Source organism: Sycon ciliatum, chromosome 6 (genome assembly GCF_964019385.1).
Source record: "Sycon ciliatum chromosome 6, ocSycCili1.1, whole genome shotgun sequence".
Lineage (NCBI taxonomy): Eukaryota > Metazoa > Porifera > Calcarea > Leucosolenida > Sycettidae > Sycon > Sycon ciliatum.
This window is the reverse complement of record NC_088648.1, coordinates 7054696-7079156: the sequence shown is the minus strand read 5'-3', so window position 1 is coordinate 7079156 and position 24461 is coordinate 7054696. Positions and strand designations below refer to the sequence as shown.

At 45.5% G+C, this 24461-nt stretch overlaps 1 protein-coding gene across 1 annotated transcript in view; it reads left to right on the top strand.

Annotated features, from left to right (window-relative positions):
* The window catches only part of LOC135819992 (uncharacterized), a 33406-nt gene that overhangs the window by 4751 nt on the left and 4194 nt on the right, over nt 1–24461 (top strand). Inside the window, exons 4-15 of the mRNA XM_065333292.1 lie at nt 8117–8218; nt 8587–8688; nt 9354–9455; nt 12609–12707; nt 13285–13359; nt 14965–15162; nt 15992–16217; nt 16608–16900; nt 17176–17379; nt 19900–21054; nt 21628–21709; nt 23768–23834. Of these exons, the coding sequence (XP_065189364.1) occupies nt 8117–8218; nt 8587–8688; nt 9354–9455; nt 12609–12707; nt 13285–13359; nt 14965–15162; nt 15992–16217; nt 16608–16900; nt 17176–17379; nt 19900–21054; nt 21628–21709; nt 23768–23834 (2705 nt within the window). The remainder of the gene's footprint in view (nt 1–8116; nt 8219–8586; nt 8689–9353; nt 9456–12608; nt 12708–13284; nt 13360–14964; nt 15163–15991; nt 16218–16607; nt 16901–17175; nt 17380–19899; nt 21055–21627; nt 21710–23767; nt 23835–24461) is intronic.

Genomic DNA, 24461 nt, shown 5'->3' with positions numbered 1-24461 from the left:
GGCACCAACTCACGACTGAATTCATGAAGAAAGTTACGAAGAAGAGAGTGGATTGCGACGGAATTGAAGAACAGCAACCGGCGGAGCAGAAAGCTCAAAATAAGGAAACCACGTCACCCGAATCATCGCGTCCATGTGCACCGAACAAATAAAAAGAGCAAGAAGTCACAATTCAGGATCCGGGCTTCTTTTGCTTCTTGTTGTTGTTCTTGATTTTTACTTCTTCATCAAAACTGAACACAAGTTGTAGATCGCCACTGTTCTGCTTTCCGATCTCTCACGAACGTTGGTGTGTTTCGAGATATTCAAAATTTGGCGGGCAAAAAAACAAGCCATTCAAGCTTCGCACACGGTGTCTGGTGTGACCGCTCGACAGGGAGCACACAAGCCAGCTGAGCGCAAGCGATAACAAGCCCAAAGTGGCTTGTTTCGGCGTGACCACGGCCTAAGCAGGCAGTACTGACATACATGCTAACTCCACATATCTGGAGTAATAATATACTACAACCAGGTAGTTTGCGGAGTCGAATTGCATGAAGTCGGCTGCAACATTCTGCCATGGCAGGTCGGGAAGAGTGTTAGGACGGAGCGTCTAAACCTTCGGGCGGTGAGTGTTGAACACACGGATTGCAGGACGCGATGAAATTGGCCAGCTGAACACTCAATCCTGGCCAACACACTGACTGCTTGGCACGGGCACGGCACTTCGTGATGCCAAGATGGCCCGAGTTGAGTCGCTCGAGTGCATCAGGCGCAAGGACTTTGGGATGACAATCTTTTGTCCATACATAAGTAGACCAAAGCACACAGTTAAGTTGTCTTCAGCGTTGTGCTATAGCCGGATTGAAGGTGCCGGAACATGTTTGGGATGAGACCAGCTGCCTTCGACATACTGGCGAAGTAACTTACAATCCGGATCGTTTAGCTGATGGTCTCAGATTTCTGCCAGGCGAGCATCAGAGGCCGGCATGCTGTCAGCAGTGGCGGAGGCAAACTGTTCAACCTTTTCGTTGAAACTTACAGCACTAGCACAAGACGACTGTAGACCAGGAGAGTGAGAGAGTGCATCAGGAATGACTAGGTGCTTTCCTGACAGGTGTGATATCGAGAAATCAAACAGCGTCAGACCCAGGCGGAACTGTTAGTTACCTCCTCCCGTACCTTTTCTAGCTGGCCTGCATGCACTCGTGTACTCACCTTTTGTCTCCTTTTGTTCCGTTGGCCTGGGTAGCTACTTGCGCGCGCATAATTGCCATAGCTACCCAGGCCCTTTATCTTGCCGTTCAGACTTGATCTCTTTCTCTTTCTCACTCTTCAATAATCACCACGTAGTCGTTTCGTTCGTCCTGGTCTTAGTCATCCCGTCTCTAATAAATGTCGTTCCACCAACCTAACTTGTTCCCGTTGTCCGTTGTCCTAATTCATACTCAACATTGGCGCCCGACCATTGCTCAGAACCCACAACCCTCGTCCTCAACCGCCACTCGTCTCGTCCATGTCCATCTCGTCTCGTCTCCAACCTCGTCTCGTCTCCAACCTCTTCTCGTCTATGTTAACCTCGTATCGTCCATGTCAACCTCGTCTCTTCGATGTCAACCTCGTCTCGTCCAAGTCATGCAGGTCAGCTACGTTCTTTATTTCTCTCTTTCTTTTTCATCCGTCCTTCATCGTCAAATTTATTTTCGGTTAATTTTATTTTGTGATTTTGTAGTGTGTGTGCGCGGGTGTCCTTCATTAATATTAGGGTCCGATCATGGTGAGCCACGCTCTTATATTTATGTGTAACTAGGCTGTATTAGCCGTGCAAAATACTAGTAATCAGAATGCAATTCACGTTCCTCGTCAAACTCCAATAGTTATTTTTTGTGCCATGTTTTTGAAGTGGCGTTTGGGCCCGTTGTTTTTGGCAATGTACACACTATAAGTAGTACAGGAACGTTGTAATGATCTGTAGTGCATTTTTAGTATACACTTTTGTGAGGCCCGTGCGTTGCGTGTGTGTGTGTGTGCGGGGTTTTTTTTTCTCTTCTTCCTCGGTCATTGTTTCTCTCTATTTTTCTCATCGTCTTATTATTTCCCGCGTGGTCGCGGTTCTTTTTTCACTCAGGGGAGGTATGTTAGGTACCTCCTCCCGTACCTTTTCTAGCTGGCCTGCATGCACTCGCGTACTCACCTTTTGTCTCCTTTTGTTCCGTTGGCCTGGGTAGCTACTTGCGCGCCCATAATTGCCATAGCTACCCAGGCCCTTTTTCTTGCCGTTCAGACTTGATCTCTTTCTCTTTCTCACTCTTCAATAATCACCATATAGTCGTTTCGTTCGTCCTGGTCTTAGTCATCCCGTCTCTAGTAAATGTCGTTCCACCAACCTAACTTGTTCCTGTTGTCCGTTGTCCTAATTCATACTCAACAGAACCGTAAGACACGAGGCAGCACATTATCAACTGCTGTCGAGCTGATCAGGGGAACAAGCGGCTGGTGGTCTGTCTCAACCACGAATCGCTTACCAGTGAGGTAATCGCTGAAGCGTTCACTAGCCCAAGTGATGACAAGGGCCTTTCTTCTCGAACGTAGCATATTTACGTCCATAGCTGTCCGTGATCTAGACACACAGGAAACAGGCTTCCACTCGCTAGAAGGTTGCTGTTGCGAGAGAACTACACAGATGCCATAGCCCGGTATGTCTGATGATACCATGGTGGAGTGCATCGGTGAGTAGAGTGCCAAGACAGGGTCTGTTGGCAGAGTAGCGTTCAACTCTTCGAACATTGACTGTTGAGCGGGGGCCCGAGTCCAGCCGTTGTCCTTCTTCAGGAGGTCACGGGGTGGCTTCGAGACGGTGTTAATCTCGGGAGAGAACTTTCCAAGTTTGTTTACGATTCTAAGAAAGCTCCGGACATCAGAGCCATTCACACATTGCGGGAAATCAGTCAAACCTTGCAACTTGTCTGGATCAGGATGAATGCCATTAGCGTTGAGGACATGGCCAAGGTACTTCACCGATGTCACCTTGAACTCACATTTGTTCAGATTCGGAGTAACCCCAAGATCACACAAGCGCTTAATCGCGCCGTCGAGGTATACAGCGTGGTCTTGACCAGTCTCGACGAAGATGAACTCGTCATCCTTCTGGCATGTGGTTCCTGGAACGCTGTTCAGGGTACTGGTCATCTTCTTTTGGAAATGCTCTGGTGCTCAACAAATCCCAAAGTGGCAAGTGGGTGAACCTGAACCTTCCAAATGGTGTAATGAACATTCGTAAACGGCTGCGATTCTTCCACCAACGGCACTTGGCAGAATCACAGATGGCATCTAGCTTCGTGAAATACTTTGCTCCACTGAGCTGGGCTAGCGTGTGGTCTACACATGGTAGCGGACGTTACTCACGATGAACAAACTTGTTCAATTCGGTCAAATCCGCGCAGAGACACACAGCACCAGAAGGTTTCGGTACCACATCTAAGGGGACACACCAGTCGGAGGCTTTCGTGACCTCATCCATAAGCGGCAATGGAACATGACGAGGACAAGGTAGGGCAAACGGTTGTGCCTGATTAACTAGGCTTATCTTGTATGGATCCCCAGAGAATCTGCCCAGTGGCTAGAACAGTTCGGGAAGCTTGAACTTCGCAGCATTGAGCCAATCGACATGTTGTTCCACAACTTTTGCGACATTCGGGTTGACCTTCAACAGGTTCAGGCCAATGATGTCGGGTCGTCCCAGCAAGGCTTGTCGGACATTAGTGACAACACACACGTCTTATACTGAGCACTCTTCACCGACTGACAAGGGTGTGCTTAGGACACCATCAACCTGAAGCTTCGTGCTACTGGCGCTGGTGAGAGTTCGTATGCTCTTCATCACAGCATTCGAGTGTATTCAGCAACGATGACGGTATGAACGTTACCTTGACCCCTGTGTCATTCTTCATCAACACCGGTGTTCCATTCAGGGATACGGTGGCCATCCATGGCCCATCACCGTCGACCGAACCCAAAACCTACACTTCGGGTTCACTGGAGACAGAGGCCATCTCCTGCTGTGTCGGCCTTGGCTTCTTGGACTGACACACTCTAGCGAAATGACCCTCCTTTCCACAAGAGCGACAAGTGGAGTTTCTCGATGGGCGTTGTGAGCGATCTTTCTCTGTATTTCCACAAAACAGAAACTTGTCTGGACTCCTCCTGGAGCTCTAATACTTAGACCAGAGACCATGGCCGAAGAAAGTACTCGTAAAGACGGACAGGAAGACTTGGATGCAGAGCCTTAGGGTTACCAGATGGAAGATGAGAGTCAGAAAGAAATACCGGGTGTCCTATAGTCAATGCGGTTCAGATGATGATGAATTGTGTTTCACCGCTTTATGGCGCACACGTAGATTGTGTGAATTCAAAGTATTGGTAGCTGTAATCATTAGGAAGCACAACCCCAACCTTTCCATCCAGAAAGATATTGTCACTTAACTTATAAACTATTCACGTAGCTTTCAGACACACACACACACACACACACACACATGCATACGTACGCACACGCATGCACACACATGCACGCGTACACACACACATAACTACATTACATGCATACACACGGCACATACGCACACACGCGCACGCACACACACCTTCCTTCCTTCCTCCTTCCTTCTTCCACTGCCATGACTGGCTACGTGGCCCCATCAGGGGCAGACCAGGAGACGTGTTGTACACAGGGCGGGGAATGCCAGACTCAGCACGCGCGGGCTGCGCGAACAGCGTTACATTTGTGCCTCGCAATATCCTGTGGCCGACGAAAACTGCGCGCACAAGTGCCACAGATGAGGGGCTTCGCCACAGGCTCCATGCGGGACTGGACAATAGCGTCACGGCAAGTGGCCCGCAATCCCTGTTGATCTTGGACGATGTCACCAAGCTGCTCCAGAGGAACGCTAACAGCCATCAAGTCGCACTTTGCGGAGTCCTTCCAGCGCTTATGGGGTCCATGCGGTGGACGTTTGGACGGTAACGAGCCGTACAGCAGCTGACGAGGGATTCGATCCTGCATGCGGGACACGTGGCCAAGCCATCGAAGTCGGCAGACTTTGACTTTATCCGCGATCTCCTTCATATAGCCCCACATCTTGCACACCTGGAGAGAGGAGATGTGCTCCTCTATCTGCCAGCCACGATTGACCTTCAGGATGGAACGCACGCACTGCAGATGAAAGGATTCCAGGCGACGGACATCACGCTGCCTAACGGTCCAACTCTCAGAGCCATAAAGAAGGACGGCCAGGACAGTCACTCCATAGACAACGCCCTTAATGGCCATGGTAATAAAGCACACACACACACACACACACACACACACACACACACACGCACGCATGCACACACACAAACACACACACACAAACACACACACACAAACACACACACACACACACACAAACACACACACACACACACACACACACACATGCACACACTCAGACTCAGACTCAGCCATGCCCGTCGCGGTAGCGATGATAGTGAACAGCTTTGTTAGACATAGCAACTTGTGCTGGGATTGCACCATTCAAAAGCTTGCAAGGCTGATGAATACACACACGCACGCACGCACGCACGCACACACATACACGCACACATATACGCGACGTACAACCTTCACTCTACACTCTCTTGCACTGTTATTTACCTCAAGCGTTGTGATTATTTACCCTCTTATTTTGGTTTTTCACTCCACGTACGCGTGTCATTAGTTCACACTAACTTGACATCTTTGCACTTTCCCTGTTCCTTGACACATTTATATAAGTATTAGTTGTATGCATGGCTAGTTATCATTGTTGAGACGTATTTCCCTGATGAAGGCCTCATGAAAACTGGTTGAGAAAATCTAGAACTCCAAAACGAGAGAGCTTAGAAGCTCAGGGCCCTACGCTATGCTTTTTTGCCTAGCTCATCATGAATGTTATTAGAACTGATGGAATTTTTTTTCCATTGATTGGCTACATCAAACTTTCTCTTTGCACTCGAGGGTAATACGACACCATCTACCACCTTGATTTACCTAGACAAAAAAGCATAGGGAAGTTATAAATTTTTCATTTCTCCTATTTTCTTTAGACATATCCTGGGATTCGAACCCACACTATCGCCCTGCATACATTCCCCCGATACACTTCGCTTACATACTCATTCTTCCAAGTTGCTTCATGTTATGATCTTGCATTTGAAAGCCCTATTTTTCATTTGAATATTGTGGCCAGCTGTCTTTGATGGTCCGGTACGGGACAGGTACGGGATAGCGCCAGGCATCTTTTCCGTTTGCCGTTCTTCAGCCACAGCTCTCGCCTTCATCTCTGGTGCGGGTGTAATCTAGTGACTTCGTACATGCGTTATAATAGACCAATCCCTTTGTCTGGGTTCGTGAAAAGGGCCACGTGTGCAAGTCAGCTCGTGTGAAGTGCATGGTTTTGTATTTAGTTGGTATGTGGCAGCTTATGGGACAAAGAGATTTTTGCTCCCCGAGCTTGTGTATGTAAATAATGTTTTACGTCGAGTATGACAGCTACAATGCCCAACCATACCACAACGAACTGATCGGCTACATCATTGCATTGGAAAAAAATTCTGTCTGTTCGAATTACATGCATGATGAGCTAGCCAAAAAAAGCATAGCATAGGGCCCTGCGCGAAAGAAATAGCCTTTCTCTTTGCATTCGAGAGTAATACGACACCATCTACCACCTTGATGACCTAGGCAGAACATGGATAGGGATGTTATAAATTGTTCATTTCTCCTTTTTTCCCCAAGACATAACCTAGGATTAGAACCCGCACTATCGCCCTCCATGCATTCCCCGATACACTTCGCATACATACTCATTCTTCCAAGTTGCTTCACGTTCTGATCTTGCATTTGAAAGCCCTTTTTGAATATTGTAGCCGGCTGTCTTTCGTGGTACAGTACGTACGGGACAGGTACGGGATAGCGCCAAGCATGCCGATGGCACAAACAAACAAACAAACACAGAATTAAAGCTGTGTGGACCTTGCATAGCTACGGGAATTAATGTTCTATTTCGTTTTTGATAAGTGCAATGTCCGCCTCGCTAATTCTGCTTATGACCACATAAATGTCTCATTCAGAGGCATGCATAATACACTATCATTAGAAACCCGCGTGGACCCAGTTACAAGCTCACTCAGCACCAAAACTGCACACTGGTCTGAAAAAGAATAAATACCTTCTGGCTAACAAAGCAATATCAAGCTGCCTTATAAAAAAACAATTCTAAATACTGGCCTCCAAGCTCTTACCGCCTGAATTTCTCCATATTCTGGACCCCTTCATACACTGGCATACAAAGTTAGTAACTTTGTCAGTAACTGCTACTGCCTCTAACTGTTAACTGTAAAGTCAGTAACTGTTACTGACTAGGCTCCCCCCCCATGCATATAAGTTGAGCAATCTCTACCATTGACTCTCCTTGCTGTAGTCAGTTACTCTTACAGCACTCTTGAGGATCACTATGCTAGCTGTATGTCTATTGGTGGGGAATATCAGGCTGAAACAACAGCAACCCCACTGATCATTTGCTCCAAAAGTACCTGTGACTATTGGTGACTCTCCTACCCGGCACTGATACCTGCATAAAGCACCTCCCATATACCAACATCGTAGTAATTCCGCAACTTCTAGCACTTCTGACACCATGTAGTATTCAGGTTCTTTAGGAATTAGGATACTATTGTATTGTTGATTCACAGGCAATATGAAGGAGAAACCTTTTTTTAATGTGGCATCAGCAGACCCCAGCTGTAAGAGGTACTGCGCGGGCGTGTACATGTTGCGGTACACGTAACTTGTGTACACGTTATGTAAGGGTTACACGTGCTCAAGAGAAACGCATAATACATAGCATGACACGACAAGTACCACAGCTGTCACTATTGTGCTAACTTTTACACGTTATGACTAATCAGAATCATGCTTATAATTCTTAGAGCTGGGTAACTACAGATAACATGTAAAACTTTAGTCACAGTAGGTTATACATCATAATTGTGTAAGATACAGACTGTAGATAGATAACACATGCGAATGTCTTGTTTTGTCTTTACCTGCACACAGAACGGTTCCCTTCCTGTTCATCGCGCTGCTTACAACGGACATCTGGACGTGGTCAAGTATCTAGTAGATCTCCAACCCGACACGGTCTCCGTAAAGAACAAAGTGAGTCGAGCAGTCTCTGTCACTGTATTGGTCCTGATTGCACACTCCAAGAGTGTGAATATTTGGCAAATGACTGACTACATGGTACATTCCCTATATCATGCAGGTCACTTCTCCATTGCATAATTATTATGTAAGTGTTTGTGTTTGTGTTTCGAAGACACTGTCATTCATAGCGAGGCGCTACTGTGTTGCATTAGATTTTCTGGTAGTAGCTAGGAGGAACATTTCCAGCTAATCAATCAGAGTAGTCTATATTAGGATCCCTTGACTGACAGTAGATTGTACATCATACTGGTATGTAAGATACAGACTGCAGATAGATAATACATATATTGAGGTATGATCTTGTCTTTGCCTGCACACAGGACGGTGCCCTTCCCGTTCATTACGCTTCTCAGGGTGGACGTCTGGAAGTCGTCAAGTATCTACTAGATCTCCAACCCTACACAGTTTCCGTGAAGGGAATTGTGAGTCAAATATTCTCTGGCACTGTAGTTATTATGGGTGTATAACACAAGAGTGTGCAACTTTGGCCAATGACTGACTAGAATCTAGATTCCCTACATCAGCCCGCATCGAAAAAGTCCTTAGTTTCGTGTAACCAGACCGACGACCTCTGTTTTGAGCACAGACCGATACTTCTTTGTTGTATGCACTCATGTATATGTACATCATACGCATGTGGATATACATGTACGTGCTCGCACTTCAAGTTGTGCCAAAGCCAAGGCTCTTTCTTCCTGCTCCTGGTTATGCTCTGGCCGGCTAGACAAGCAATTTCTGTCACTGTAATGGTCCCGAGTCCACACTCCAAGAGTGTGCACATTTGACAAATGACTGATCACATGGTACATTCCCTATATCATGCAGGTCACTTCTCAATCGCATGATTATTATGTAAGTGTTTGTGTTTGTGTTTCGAAGACACTGTCATTCATAGCGAGGTGCTACTGTGTTGCATTAGATTTTCTGGTAGTAGCTAGGAGGAACATTTCCAGCTGATCAATCAGAGTAGTCTATATTAGGATCCCTTGACTGACAGTAGATTGTACATCATACTGGTATGTAAGATACAGACTGCAGGTAGATAATACATATATTGAGGTATGATCTTGTCTTTGCCTCCACACAGGACGGTGACCTTCCTGTTCATTACGCTGCTATGGAGGGACATCTGGACACGGTCAAGTATCTACTAAATCACCAACCCTACACAGTTTCCGTGAAGAACACAGTGAGTCAAATATTCTCTGGCACTGTAATTATTATGGGTGTATAACACAAGAGTGTGCAACTTTGGCCAATGACTGACTAGAATCTAGATTCCCTACATCAGCCCGCATCGAAAAAGTCCTTAGTTTCGTGTAACAAGACCGACGACCTCTGTTTTGAGCAGAGACCGATACTTCTTTGTTGTATGCACTCATGTATATGTACATCATACGCATGTGGATATACATGTACGTGCTCGCACTTCAAGTTGTGCCAAAGCCAAGGCTCTTTCTTCCTGCTCCAGGTTATGCTCTGGCCGGCTAGACATTTCGGTCCTTTGTTTCGAGTAGACTCGATCGAGTAGGATTTGTTGCATGGTGGTTTTATTTGCCAAACGTAACGTGTTCGACACTGACATAATTTAGTTTAGAGATTTTAATTTCAAAACGTTTCCGTCACTATGCTGACGGCGGCTGGACCGTCGTCAACAGCTGCATTGTTCAAGTTACGTACTTGGAGCAATTGGTTGGAAACTCTTCATCCAGAAGACGTCACTCACTTCAAAGCGGTGTTTACTTCTGAAACCGGGTCATGCCGCAAGGATGCTTGCAGGAGTTAAAATGTAGGACTTCAATTGGAGATCGGACGCCGATTCTTTTTCTTTGGGTTGGAGCAACAGGAAGATGTAGTTCCTGGCCCGCCACGGTTGCTGAACGATGTGTTGATGCCCAACGTCTTGGAGATCTGCTGTGCGCGGTGTCTTAGTTTAGGACCAGTTTGACTCTTCTTTTCTACTCTCTTTCTCACTCCTGTGTGCAGCCACACCATAATATTCTCACACCCCTAACACACCCCACACACACACACCCCCCCCCCTCCCCCCCCCCCCCCACACACACACACAACATCAGCAACAATCAACCCTCTCTTCTGCGGGGACAGCAGCAACAGCAAGAAGAAAAAGAATACTCGGGATCCTTTGTCTGCTAGCCCACTCTTGCAAGCGCTGAAATGTCGATTAATACTTGGTGACCGTTCCCAGTGCCCTACTCGCCAGCATGACTTCTAGAATCTTCCTGGATAGGTTCATGAGTTCCTGGGTTGGCTGCGTTTGAACCGCCCTCAGCTCTAGGCATGAACACAAGATCATAATGTGAGGAGCCTGTCAGCGACGTCGTCAGCGTTAGCATTGGCTTCAGCATCTACAGCAGCTATCAGCAGCACTTGAAGAGAATTACGCGCTCATTACCGATGGGGACTCTGAGCCACCATGTTGGTCAGCAACAGCATGAGCAGCAGCATCTTCCCGCCCTGCGGGCTACGACATCGTCATTGGCATCACCAGCAGCAGCATCCACCCACCTTGCGAGCAAAGACATTGTCAGCGGCATCTGCCTCCTGCCTGCAGGCAACGATGTTCCCTGAACACCAACATAGGACAATGCCCCGCGCACCGTGCACTCACATGTGTTCGCGCCACACAGCCATAGCAATTGTGTCAGTACACAAATCAGCAACTGTTAATCCTCATGCACAGTCTTAAAGCCAGCATTTCTGAAAAATTATGCTTGCCCCTCCCCCAGCAAGTTGTGCGGGCAGGTACCTTCGAGAAATGTGCTTTCCTCATGGTGTAGCATTATGTGCCATGGCTGCAGAACATTTTAAAAGATTCTCAAAACCCTGGGTATTAGGTGGAACAGTGATGTAAGCCACACAATTACTGTTGACCTATCAACCATAAAAGTATCGATCTCATCACATCCCGGATTCCACCACCATGAACAGAAATGCTTTATCTGTTTGGTCCTCAGACTTGTGAAGCAATCTAGTGTATGGGGACCTCACAAACGCTCGATTTGTTCAAAAACAGCCGGGCTCAGCCGCCAGTCATCTGTGTCAACTATTTTCGAATAATAGTTCGCGAGTCCATTCTGCTCTCTGGCCACCCATTCGGCAATCAGGCAGATTCTGTGCTTCATGCGCACCTGGAGGATTCGCATGGTTTCCCGTTGCAATCTTCCAGTTCATCATGCGGCTTGAAGCTCTTATACAGACAGCAATTATTCTATGTGACAAGACTCCCATGTATATCTGCAAAATACTGTTAGAATGGTTTCTGTTAGAAAACACAGCAAAAAATAATGAACATTATAACTGTAGAGAATAAAACTTGATGTGCACTCATATCACAACCATAGCGACGAATAGAGTATTCCAGGACGTTCGCATTCGTGACCCAAGTCTTTGTAAACAAAAAGAAAATGTCACCGAACTTACACTCCTCCATTACATTCACACTCACATACACTTGAACATGCCTGTACATTGCCACACTGCACTTGCTGAATTTCCTATCATTTCTCACCGATATAGTTTATATTACCGGTGCAAATTGTTCCGAAGGTTGTGCAATTTTTCTTACTATTCAGTGAGTTGGTCAAAGACCATTATTGAGAAACGAGAGGTACCAGGTTCAAGCCTTGCTTGGAAGCGGAAGGATTTTTCCAACCATGCTGCGACCCACAGTTAATTGGGAACTCGTGGCCTGGCATAAGTAAAACATGGATGTGGCAAATGGGATTTAGGCCTTTGGCCTATGGTTGGTGGATCTGATCTATCCTCCCCCACCGTTTAGGAGCCGCATCTGACGCCTGATCATGGGGTGGTGGCGTCCCACGGAAGCGGAAGGTGGTTCTTGATCAGGGAGTTGCACGACTCCTTGTTCTTGACCTGCCCGGTACGCGAACCCGTCGAATTTGTGTATCCTCGTGTTTTTTCACTCCAAGTGTATAAATCCTATTGTAGTTTCATCATTGTCTTTCGTCACGAATTCCATTGATAATTGTGACAAGAAAATGTTCTGGAATACTTTTTTCGTTGCTATGGTTGTGATATGAGTGCGCATATAGTTTTATTCATTGCATTATTAAGATTATTGTCTCCACGTCGCCTTTTTACATAACTGTAGAGCACGAGAATACGGTACAATTATTGTGGATCGTTCTGGTCATAGATGGCAACATTGCTTTCAGAGATATGGGAAAGGATTGCTTGATGTTGACCGCACAGGATCCATCCATTCTACGATATGGCAATTGTCATCAATTCCAGTAGAGTACAGGCACTCGTGATATCAACATGTCGGTTTGGTTGTTGCTGCTATGGCTGTGTTTAGAATGGGAGAACTCCTCTTAGTGAAGCAGTGTACTGTGGGGGAGCAGATTGTGTACCCTACTTGCTGGAAGTCACCTGGATCAAGCTAGCATATGATGAGGTAAGAGTTGAAAAAAGTAGGTTGTGTGATGAATAGGTCTACCAGTTTTGTCTATAAAAACATGCTCGGTTACTGTGAAAACCTTTGCTCTGGAACTACACTCCACCCCTCACCTGCACAAGTTCTTATCAGTTTGATATGATTTTTATTCCTCAAACAGGTAGCTTTACATAAGGTTGGATAACATGGACGATCTCTATGGAAGCCGGTTGGAATATGATGAAAGAGTACTTTCTGCAGATTAAATGCGTTAGAAAAGACTAGCATGCGTTTTTCTCTAGTCTATTTCCTCACTGTCGACTTCAAGGTGTGTTGAGTGGCATCATCGTGTACAGTGCATCTCTGTTTACCCTTCACTTTAGTCAACTTCTTTTGAGCATGATGTTAAGTATTGAGCAGTCACAGAATGTTCTATCATTTCTTACTGTGTACCTGTGCTATATACGGTGTAAGAAGTAAAATGGCGGGTGTGTTTTCTGTGGTATTTTGGATATGTGATGGTTATTGTGACCAGTGAAATTGATGACACTGAAGAGTGTATCGCTATACCAATATTGGTTCTATGTTTCCAATCCAGGCAAAGGAGATTGTGGAGGAAGCCAGAAGGATAGCTCAAACCCGCGGAGAACCGCAAGCATTGGACTTGATTAAGGTAAAACATGTCGTTATAATTATAGGATTACTAACTCTTTGCTTGTGGATCACAGGAATGAATAATTGGTATGTGTTGGGAGTAATGACCTACCGATGTAACCAGATCAAATAGAAATACAGTTAGAAGCTGTGACAAGGCACAAGACTGACAAGATACTGAGACATTCAACACTCTGACACCTAGGTCCAACATATCTCCAAAGCGAAAAGCCAATAACGTTCCAAGGTGGAAAGCTCAGGTTAGGGAAGGCCAATGAGGAGACGTTCAGCGCAAACAGGATGACAACAAGTAATAGTTACATCTCACATGCTAAAAGCGGGGTTGTGGGGGTGGGTAGGGTAGGTGTGGTGGTGGGTGGCGGGGGGGGGGGGGGGGGCGGTTGGAGTAGCATTGATCCTCATTGGAGACAGGAGAGAACAGGAGAAGCCCAAGATTGCGTTACATCAACACGCACAATTCGACTAGGGAACGAGAGGAAGGATGAGAGAGAAGGAGCGAAAAGCAATGAAAGAATGAAAAGCAGTGAAGAGGTAATGCAAGTGAGGGTGAGAGAGAGAGAAAAAGAATGGGAGAGGTCTTTCTAGATTTCTTGATGAATTCACTCAAAAACATTGCAATGATGAAGTGAATGATGGACAGAGAGCTGGCAAGATCACTATCAATGTCCCTGTTGATCGTCATCCGAGTCTCCAGGCAACAATTGACAGCTATGTATTGATAGAACCCGCAACTCACTCAGGGATAACCCTATAATTGTATTGTCACAGCAATGGGATACCTGGTCGGAGCTGATTGCTCACAATCACCAGCAGTGGTAGGCACTGAAATTGGCTATTGAAATGTTCTGGCTTATAGCAGATGATCCAAGAGTAACAACAGAGGTCACGGGGAAGAGTAGATCAGGATCGCAAGGGACGACAGAGTCACTATACAATGACAAGATATATGGGGTGTAATGAGTGTCGAATGTCACCATTTGGTGGAAGCCAAACCTGGAGACATATTTCTCTTCTAGTACTGTCGGTGTTGTAGCAAGCAGAGCAGTCAGATTAGTGATCATTCATTTCTGCTGCGGGCACCGACACAGAATGTGGATAGCTAATGTGAGAAACTCTCCTCTAAAATCTCACTGAATTCCTGGACAGACTGTGTTGAGTTGTGTGTGATTATGGATATTGACACTGTGCTCCCTGAGCCCACTATGGACTCATACATCAATTGTCCTCATAATTGGGTGGAAATACTGGTTACATTGAACAACCTGACAGCAACTAGCCTATAGTCAGATGTAAGATAGTGTCTAGTGTACATGAATGTCCAGCTGTGCGGATATACTGTAATATCTACAGTTACGCTCTGTGAAATTCGACCCGTGTCCATATTTGGCAATCTCAACTTGCACGACCCTGGGTGTCCTGGAAGTGGCACGAATGCAGCTGGATGTAAATATGGGCAATACTACTTGTATAATCACAACTGATCGAGGGCGCCGCCGTCTTTGCAATTTTGGTTGAATTTCACCGAGCGACACTGTAGTTCTAGACAGTGTTCAACTTACATGCTTTGGGTATTGTTGTTGTGTGCTGCATTTGTATGCTCCAGACCAGCTTGATACGTGAAGAGTTTGGTGTTGAGGGTTACACTGATCCTACTGAACTGATTGCCAACGTGTGTGGAGCAGAAGGTTCAGGAAAATCTACCTTCATTTCATCCTTCACAGCAGAAGGTTTCTTCAATAAACTACTACGTCAGGAGAATCAACTGGACCTGAAGGCAAAAGATTTAGCATCCCGAACAAAGGTGAGCTGAAAGCAATTCAAAAAAGTAGAATGCACAAAGTGCTACCTATTGAAATTTGGATGAATGCATTGTTAGTCCAAATCGTTAGTGGTCAGTTTTGTTTCATTCTATATAAACACAAATCAACATGAACGGGAAAGTGCAGAATGTAGGTATTATGAACCATACAGGACCAAATTGTCCAAAAAAACCACGCTAAGCCAGTCACAACGAGAAAGAGAGGTGAACAGAGCCATGAAATGTGACTGGTGAAATGTTCATGCTGGTGTCTGCAAGCGTTGTGTGGTCTTATCTGGTCACAAGACAAATCTACCACTACTAGAAACTGACGGACCAAATGAAGATTGCATCAGCAATCTACAAATTACCACCCAGACAATTGTGAATATATAGCTGATAAAGTCATCGTGGTATGCGATATACATGACTAAAGGTACTGTGATTATCAGTTACCGATTGGTTGTATTTCTATCAATAAATGAATCTACTGCTATGTATGTTATATACACATTGTATTACTACCAGAACTACCGTACTGGCGCGATTAGAGCCCTCTCTGGAATAGTGCCGCCAAGTTTGGTGTCCTTTTGCTAATTTAATTGTCCATGTCACCTTCCTGGTGGTTTCAGGATCAAAATCGTAGATCTTGTTGCTGTTTCTGCTGAGTCATGATAGTTTGCAGGCAACATTAGGGTTGGTTTTTTGCCTTCTTTGGACGCGAGTACGGTATACTGTTGCTGTAGAACAGTGTGATTGTGGTGAGCTGGGTATGATTCATACAATGTTCTCTTGCTCATTAATTTTGTTTTTATCTGTTCCATAATTAAAGGGAATTGAAGAAACCATTTACAACCAATCGCAGGTGAAGGTGCATTTTCGCGACTTTGCTGGTCAAGAACATTATACCGAGTCACATGACATATTCACGGTTGCCATGACAGCACCATCTGTTGCCGCAATAGTGGTGGACGGCACAGAGTGTGTTGATGAGATCACACAGACTGTCGGTGCAACTGCCGCCAATATAGTTTGTCGCCTGTCTGCACCTGATCATGGTAAGTGGATAGCAATGGATAATTTTCTTGCCTGTCACGTGATCCATTCAGCCAATCTTGAATACTGCAACTAGATCCCTGCCAGCAGCCACAAAGTTAATATGAAAGGCACAAACCCTTCCAGTGTCCTGTTCAATCACAGGGTTTCTCAGTAGAAAACATGCCAAAAATGACAAACAGTTGATCATCAGCCTGCTCTGGTGCCCATATCATTCAAACTAGTTATTACAAGACATGAACTTAGGATGAAGAGACTTACTAACTTCTCCATTCTGGCATACAAGAAAGAAAAGGGAATACTTTGCTTTCTTGGATTGACTAATTGTGTATTCATGGACTGGTATTCCTTGTCATTAGCAATTGCATCACTTTGTCTTCTTGCATTATCAGGTTCTCTACCGACTGTGCAACAAGAACAAGAACAGCAGCAGCGGCACCACCACCACCAGGAAGATCTGCAACAGGCGGAGAAACTTGATGTCATCGCAATTGCCACACGAGCTGACCAGCTAACACCAGAAAAGCGCATTGAAGTGGAGAAGGCCATAAGGAGGGGAATGAAATCATTCTCTCAGCGCTTGGATCTCTCCATTGTGAGAGTAGTGGACGCTAGAAAGTCCAACAGTTCCAGCATGAATGATCTAAGAAGTGAATTCATGCACTTGATCAATCGAGTGTTGGCGGTAAGATTTCTCATTTCCCAATTTTGATCATTTTCCTCTGCCCTGAGTGTTGCTCGAGTAGCTGGTCGAGCAGCCAATCCACCTCCCCCCCCCCCCCCCCCCCCCACTCCAACCTTGCTCATTTCCCGTTCCTCCTCTGGCTGTTGTGAGTCAATCAATTGTAAAGTCAAGTGGGGGGAAAAGCGCGAACTCCCTAATAGCAAGCAAACTCTTTCCTATTAAATGATTGCCAAAGTCGCTGCCTCTATTTCGTACTATTTCAACTTTGTCTGCAGAAGTCCCCAAAGCAACCGCGTTTGCTGCAGAAGGCTCGGAAGCATTTGGATGAGGTTCAGGCATCGATGCCCAATCCATACTGTTCAAGAGCCGAGTTTGTTGCGGCATTCAAGAAGGCAATCCAAGGAACCAAAGAGGCACTGCCGAAACGACTCACTGAGCAGATCGACAGCTTTCTACGCGTCCTGACTGCTTACGGATATGTAAGAGCAATGCATGTATAGCAATGTTGACATGAGATGTTGAATTTCTGTGTGTTTATTTAGTATGGTACACAGAAAAGATCGAGGTTTGAATTTGAATTTCCTTGTTCACATGGAGGTTTGCTATTCTCAAAGCCCATTATGACTTGAAGGTTTTGAAACTTTGCCGGCTGGGTGCCCTTATGACCTGCACCATGTGTTACATTCTAGATTTCGCTAATGTCTTCGCCCAACTCGGATGAGTTGACAAACATGTCACCCTGCCAATTTGGTTTGTGTTTCTCCGAGAACCTCATGAACCATACACACGCACGCACGCACGCACACACACACACACACACACACACACACACACACACACACACACAAAACCTCCATGGTGCTCTAGGTAATGAAGCTCTTTTGAGGAGATTGTTGCCTTCTGGAAAGAGAAAAATTGTAGTTGTACTTGGTCCGCCCAGTTAAAATTGGCGCTTATCTTCTCACTTGGTTTTTTGGTGTTCTGCCTGTGCCACACGGCATGGAACCACCGATTCACCATCCGAACATGACCATTGACCATTGCATCCGACGACATGGCAGCACAAACCATCACAGAAGTTGCGATCGGTTCGTTTGAGTCTTTTTGACGGAGCTGCCGCCGACGAACACTTCCGTCAGCGCAAGAAAACACTGCAACCTCCGCTCGAGTCCGTAAAATAGGTCAGGATGTTCGCATTTCAGAGCGATGGAAAATACAGTTTCTGTCTACTTCCAGCTGTCTGATGGCAAGGATTGTTTACCCCGGGGAGGTATAGAAAAGCTGAAAAAGCGCTTCGCGAGCTTGAATTTCAGTGCTTGCACAGTACAGCGCCTGGTGAAGGGCTATCACCAGCAAATCGTTGACGAAGGAACTGCAGCTCATGTCGATGTCTCCAGTAAGTGAGACCAATCCGGCGGACACACTTTGAAGCTCACAGAGGACAGGGCAAAGTAGCTAATCAAAGGAAACACCAAGTCCTGAGAGAAACACTCGTGCAAAGGACTTTCAGGAAACTAGCCGAAAAGCCTGGTGCACGGCGTTGTAGGTGCAGTACGCACAGGTGCTACATCAAGCGGAAGCTATCACTGCGCTGCATGTACAAGCACCAGCGGCTCGCGTGGGTAGGGGTGCTGATCAGCAAGTACGACAAGCGCAAGAGGCGATTTGAAAAAAGGACACTGATATGGCGTTGCCTTTTTGTCTCAAACAAAGTCGCATTATTGCGACGAACGGGGATAACACTTACAGTCAACATGCGGGCAGTCTCACTCAGCTTCTGATGGGAAGGTGACAGGCACGCACTGCCTTTGAGCGTGATTCGAGACGAGAAGTGGAACAAGCTATGAAACGACCCGTGCAGCAGCTGTCCGGATCGTACGTTTTGAGCTCTTCCTCCAGCGACGATAGTGGCGAGGAGGATTTGTAACTTGCTTGAATTTTCGACTGAGTTGCTTACTGACATGTAAATAATCATGTATATAGTGCTTTGTGATCGTGGCTTGCTTCAAATATTCGTATTTCTTTCCTGAGACAAGTGTGAAGATAGGCGCCAATTTTAACTGGGCGGACCAAGTAGAATTGAATGATGAGTAAGAACTGGAGACATTCTGTTGAGAAACTATGCCCACATAAGAGAAAATGAGAAGTTTGCCATGAATTGATGGAAAATACTGAAGTCCATTGCAAAATGTAACCCAAAACCTGTTGCTGTATGCACACCAATAGGCCGTTAGGTTGTATATTTGAGCTTTATACAATAGATATTGGGAGTCAAAATTTAACTTCAGTTGTCCCTCTCTAATCCGCCACCTTTTGCAGCAGCATTTTCTGCTGGATAAACAAGGGTGCTGGATTATCAAATCCTGCTCTCCAACCTGGCCCACCTACATACATGTTTGTGTTGTAAGTTAAAACACAGAGAATTCTGTGTCAATCTAATTACTTTGTGGAATGCATGTCTATACAATGCATAGGATAGTTGCAAGGGTATGTTACATGTGTAGAAAGCTACATGATAAGTTAGTTCATGCATGTCATGCACTCACCAAACTAACATAGCTGTGCACGGGTACGGTATGCGATGTACAACTGTTGGATTATAAAATCGAAATATGTACAGTTGGAGCGATTTGTTGCAGAAAATCGCTACGGGAGCCGCAATTCAAGTGCCGGATTAAAGCGTCAAAACTGAACTGAAAAATCCGTTTCGCCGGAAAATGGGCTGGTTTGCAAGAGTTCTGGATAAACAAGTGCCGGATAAGAGATAAGAGAGGGAAATAGACGTTTCTTTGTACTTGATCTACATTTCTGTTGTGTTTATGTGTACGTGTGTGTGTGTGTATGTGGGTGTGTGTTTGTGTGTTTGTGTGTGTGTGTGTGTGTGTGTGTATGTGTGAGTGTGTGTGTGTGTGTGTGTGTATGTGTGTGTATGTGTGTGTGTGTGTGTGTGTGTGTGTGTGTGTGTGTGTGTATGTGGTATGCCTTTGAAACTGCTAAAGGTCATCACATTCCCAGAGCTGAATGATCTGGTGGTTCATCAGCCTCGCTGGCTCCTGCAGGACGTGATCGGGTTTATGTACTCGTCCAACGTCTTCCCCCACCGCCCTGATGGCATTGCCAGGGAATACAAGATGAGTGAAGAGGAGTTCGTCCGTTCACTGACTGCCTTCACCAAAGTCGGTGAGAAAGCTCCGCTCTGCGTGCGTATGGTTCTACAGCTCGGCTTGTCCATCCGCTATCAGAAGGATATCCTTGCTCTCTCCCTGTTTCCCGAGTGCACACAGCCATTGAAGGTGCACAGAGCCTTCATGACCTCACAAGTGATGGTAGGTTCTGTGTATACCTGCAATGGCTGTGTGCCATTCTCATCTGGTCTCATTGTTCAATGCCAAGCACGTGTATACGACTACTCCGCCTGCTTTTTCGCCAGTACTGATCCCATGTTCTTCAAGAACACCATCATTGTCCACCCGTATCCGCACACAACAGCGCTGATTGTGTTTTCGTCCGACCGTCAGCGCTGTTGTATTGCAGTGACGTCCAGTTGCGGTACGTACCTGCCAGTGGTTCACCACGTTCACTGGTTATTTCAAGATCTTTTCCTTGACCTACTGAAGAGATACAGTCGTGGTACTTCGGTAGAGCCCACAGTACTCAGCCTGTGCAGCATGCGTCAGCTTATCCAGCAATCCGCTTCACCAGCTGCCATCTGTCCAGTGGTTGCTTCCTACTCGTCCGAAGCCGTCATTCTTGCCGCAAGCAGTGTGCAAAGCAAAGATGTCAAGGACGCCAGCGGCGTGTTCGTTGACTCGGTGCAGGATCTTCATCACGTTCCTGCCACGCATGTCAGTATGCTTCCTGCCACATGTACTGATCGCCTGGAGAGTCTGCGAGATTCCGCATTCCTTAGCGATCTCCAATCAAGCCTAGATGTGAGTGAGAGGGAAATCAGCCGACTTGGTGGCCCCCAATCAGTGTCGCCCGCTGGACCCAGTCGGCTGAATGCCTCGCTGGTGTTGTTGGCATGGTGCCGACAATCTCATCGTCACACATCTACTGTGCTATACAGCAGGTTAGCTCAGCACTGCTTTTCTTCGCCATTCTCCGTTTTCTACCGAGAGATCTGCAGGATGATGGTGGAGAATGAGAACATGGTGAGCGGAATAAGAATTTTTAAAAGTTTTCAGTAACTATGAATCTCTGCTGTCAATATTCATAAACAAAATTACAAAGTGGCTTGAATGAGAACGGTGCGTGTTTTGTTTGATCATATCAAAATTGAATATCATGAACTTCTAGTTTGTAATCTTCTCCTTATGAAGCAAGAAGTTTTAGATGATATCAGTCATTCGCAACAATGCATTTAAGATAATATCTGTTTTCACTTGGTACAATTTCCATAACTAGATTTCACTTGGTAAAATGTCCAGAACAACCTTGGCTAGACTACAAAATAATTTAAGTTTTCTAGCCTCTCAAGGAACCTAAGTTATGCAAAGCTAAGTGTGTGTGTATGTGTGTGTGTGTGTGTATGCGTGTGTGAATCTGTGTGTGTGTGTGTGTGTGTGTGTGTGCGTGCGCGCGCGCGTGGGTGTGTATGAGTTTGCATGTTTGTGTGTGCATTTGCATACATGTGTGTGTACATGTGTGTGTGTACATGTGTGTGTGTACATGCGTATGTGGGTGTGTTGGTGTATATGTATGTGCACGTGTGTATTCTCATGAAGCTGATGGAAGCATTCCCGGACATCATCACCTATGAACAGCGGCAGTTGAAGGAGCAAGAACGTCTTCGTTGTCAGGCCGACAGTGAGTGCATTGTGCATTTCCGCTATCAGGAAGCCTGTACTATAAGCTCTGTGCCCACTAAATCCAGACAATATCCATCTCCATTCTTTTTTTTTACCGATTTAGCTCCAAAATCTGATGTTAAACCGGCCTGAAGAGTAGTAGTAGTAGTAGTAGTAGTAGTAGAATTTATTATTTTGATAGGGAAGGCCCTACAGACGTTGCCGTCTTGTTACAGGGAACCCTAAGTGCTCTTTACAGAGCGAAACAAAAACGGATAGATGCTCAACCTGACGACACGAGACAGGCAGAGAATTCCACCTATCAGCGCCAAGGAAAGAAATGGAGAACATGCCATATCTAGTGGTAGCAGCGGGCAAAGAAAGTGAAGAGAATGATTGCCCTCTAGTGCGCCTCTCGGTGCAAGTAGCAGCCGACTGGAGGGTGAACATTGAGGAAAGAAGAGGACTTGTAAGCTGATGAATACAGCGGAAAACAAAAATAAAAAGCCTCAAGTTGAGACGAGATTCGAGGGAGTATAACTTAGCGTGCCGCAAAACAAAGACAGTCGGGGTACGGCGAGGGAGACCAAAAACCTGTTTCATGCTGATATGACTTAAAGTAACAAGGCGAGAGTATAAAGATGGTGTAAGACAGTGAGCATACGAGTTGCTGGCGTATTCAATAGTGGATTGGATGAGGGATAAATAAAATATTCGCTTAGTTGTGTGGTCTACTGTACGGCGGCAGCGGCGGAATGCTCCTATCTTCTTATAAACAGATGTACATACATGGTTGACTTGATCCTCAAAGGTGAGGTGTTGGTCAATAATGAGGCCAAGATAACGCGCTGTGGCAGAAGGTCGAATATCGAGTATAATTGTTTGCTATGCTCCACATTTAGCTTGAAAACTACATAAAGACTATTAGGATTAAAAGCATACAGTACTAATTGGAAAAGCAGTCAATGCGTAAAATACGCAGCAAACCTTCAATTTCAGGAGCTTTGACCATTTCCCATTGTCAAAATCTGAATGTAATGATGGTTTTCCGTATTGATTTGTTTGTTTGTTAGAAACAATGGAGAATACTTGCACCCATGTTTATACACAGTCTCCAGTCTAATGTGATAATAGAGAGGTTCCGCACTACGTAAAGTTGAGCAACTTTACGTTAGTGGGTGGGAAAAACCCGTGAATTCGCGAGTTTGCACTCCACTTACGGGAAGTTGTCTACGTAGAGTACGTACATAGGGCTCTGATAACGTAGCTGGTCCATAAGTGGATTGGGATACAAATTTATGACTCTCTACCCATGTCGATCTGGTCGTACACTGCCGCGTTCGGAGTTGCCCAGGGCAGCTACGTGATTTGAAAACTCTGTATGGCGGAACCCAGATGCGCATGCAGTTTACGTAAGACTTTCCGTAGATCGACTACGTTTTTACTAACGTAATTACGTTATGCGGAACCTCTCTAATATCAGCGTTCCTGGTCTATAGAAAATATACTTGTAAAAAAGACCAAGGAACTACAAGTTTGGACTCGGATAAAGAGCCAAGGATATATTTATAGCAAAGAAAAATGGACCAATCGACTCAGTATCGTGCAATATTATGGCATGAGCTGATTGTTTAGTAACTGCCAGTGGTGTTAGTGGAGATTATGTCATAACTTGTACTACTGTACTAGTTGATTGGTCTGTTGATTGTTTTCTTTACTATGAACTACAAGTTACGCCATAATGTCCACTAACACCACTAGCAACTTGTAGTTCCTTGGTCCTCTTTATTTTCTTTAAATTAATCCTTGGCTCTCCATCCGAGTCCGTTCCTGTTCTAGTCTTTGTTTTCCACACTTCCAGTGTTTGTCTTGCATACAAACTCTTTGTACTTAATTATTATCATTATTATTTCTCACGGTGGCCGTTGTCCAATCAGAGAGATGCAATTAATAATGGTGATTATATGAGGCTATGGGGTAACATTACTTGAAAATATGATCATACTGATAGTTGAAGAGTTGATCGCTAGGGAGTGTACAGGGTATGTGTTATGTTTGTCTAAATGTCCTCTAACAGATGTTCCATTGGCGGATGATTGGTTCTCGACTGCACCCAATACGGCATTCCTGGGCCAGAATCCCTGGTGAGTATAACATTCCTCTCTAGTTGGTTTCATTTCTCTTTGTAATGAATGGATGTTAGTGGAAATGCCTCTTAAGAACTCCACTGTACTCGGCAGTACCTATGAAGTGCACATTGTATTCTGCAATCACATCTGTTACTATGGTTAATAACCAGACATTGGAAAGTATGTATTTATGACAATGGTTTTCATCTCTACTTCTGTATGTGTGTGTGTGTGTGTGTGTGTGTGTGTGTGTGTGTGTGTGTTTGTGTGTGTGTGCCTGTGTGTGCCTGTGCGTGTGTTTTTTGTGTGTGTTTGTATGTATGTGTGTGTGTGTATGTGTGTGTGTGTGTGTGTGTGTGTGTGTGTGTGTGTGTGTGTGTGTGTGTGTGTGTGTGTGTGTGTGTGTGTGTGTGTGTGTGCGCGCGGGTGTGTGCATGTGTGGGTGGGTGGGTGTGTTGGTGGGTGGGTGTTTATGTTTGTGCGTGTATGTGTGTGTGTGTTTAAATTTGCCTGTGTGTGCCTGTGTGTGTGTGTGTGTGTGTGCGTGCGCGTTGGTGCAAGCGAGCCTGCGCATCTGAATGTGTGTGTATGATGTTATCGCTATGCGGGTATGCGTGTTTCTGTGTCTATGTATTTAATGTG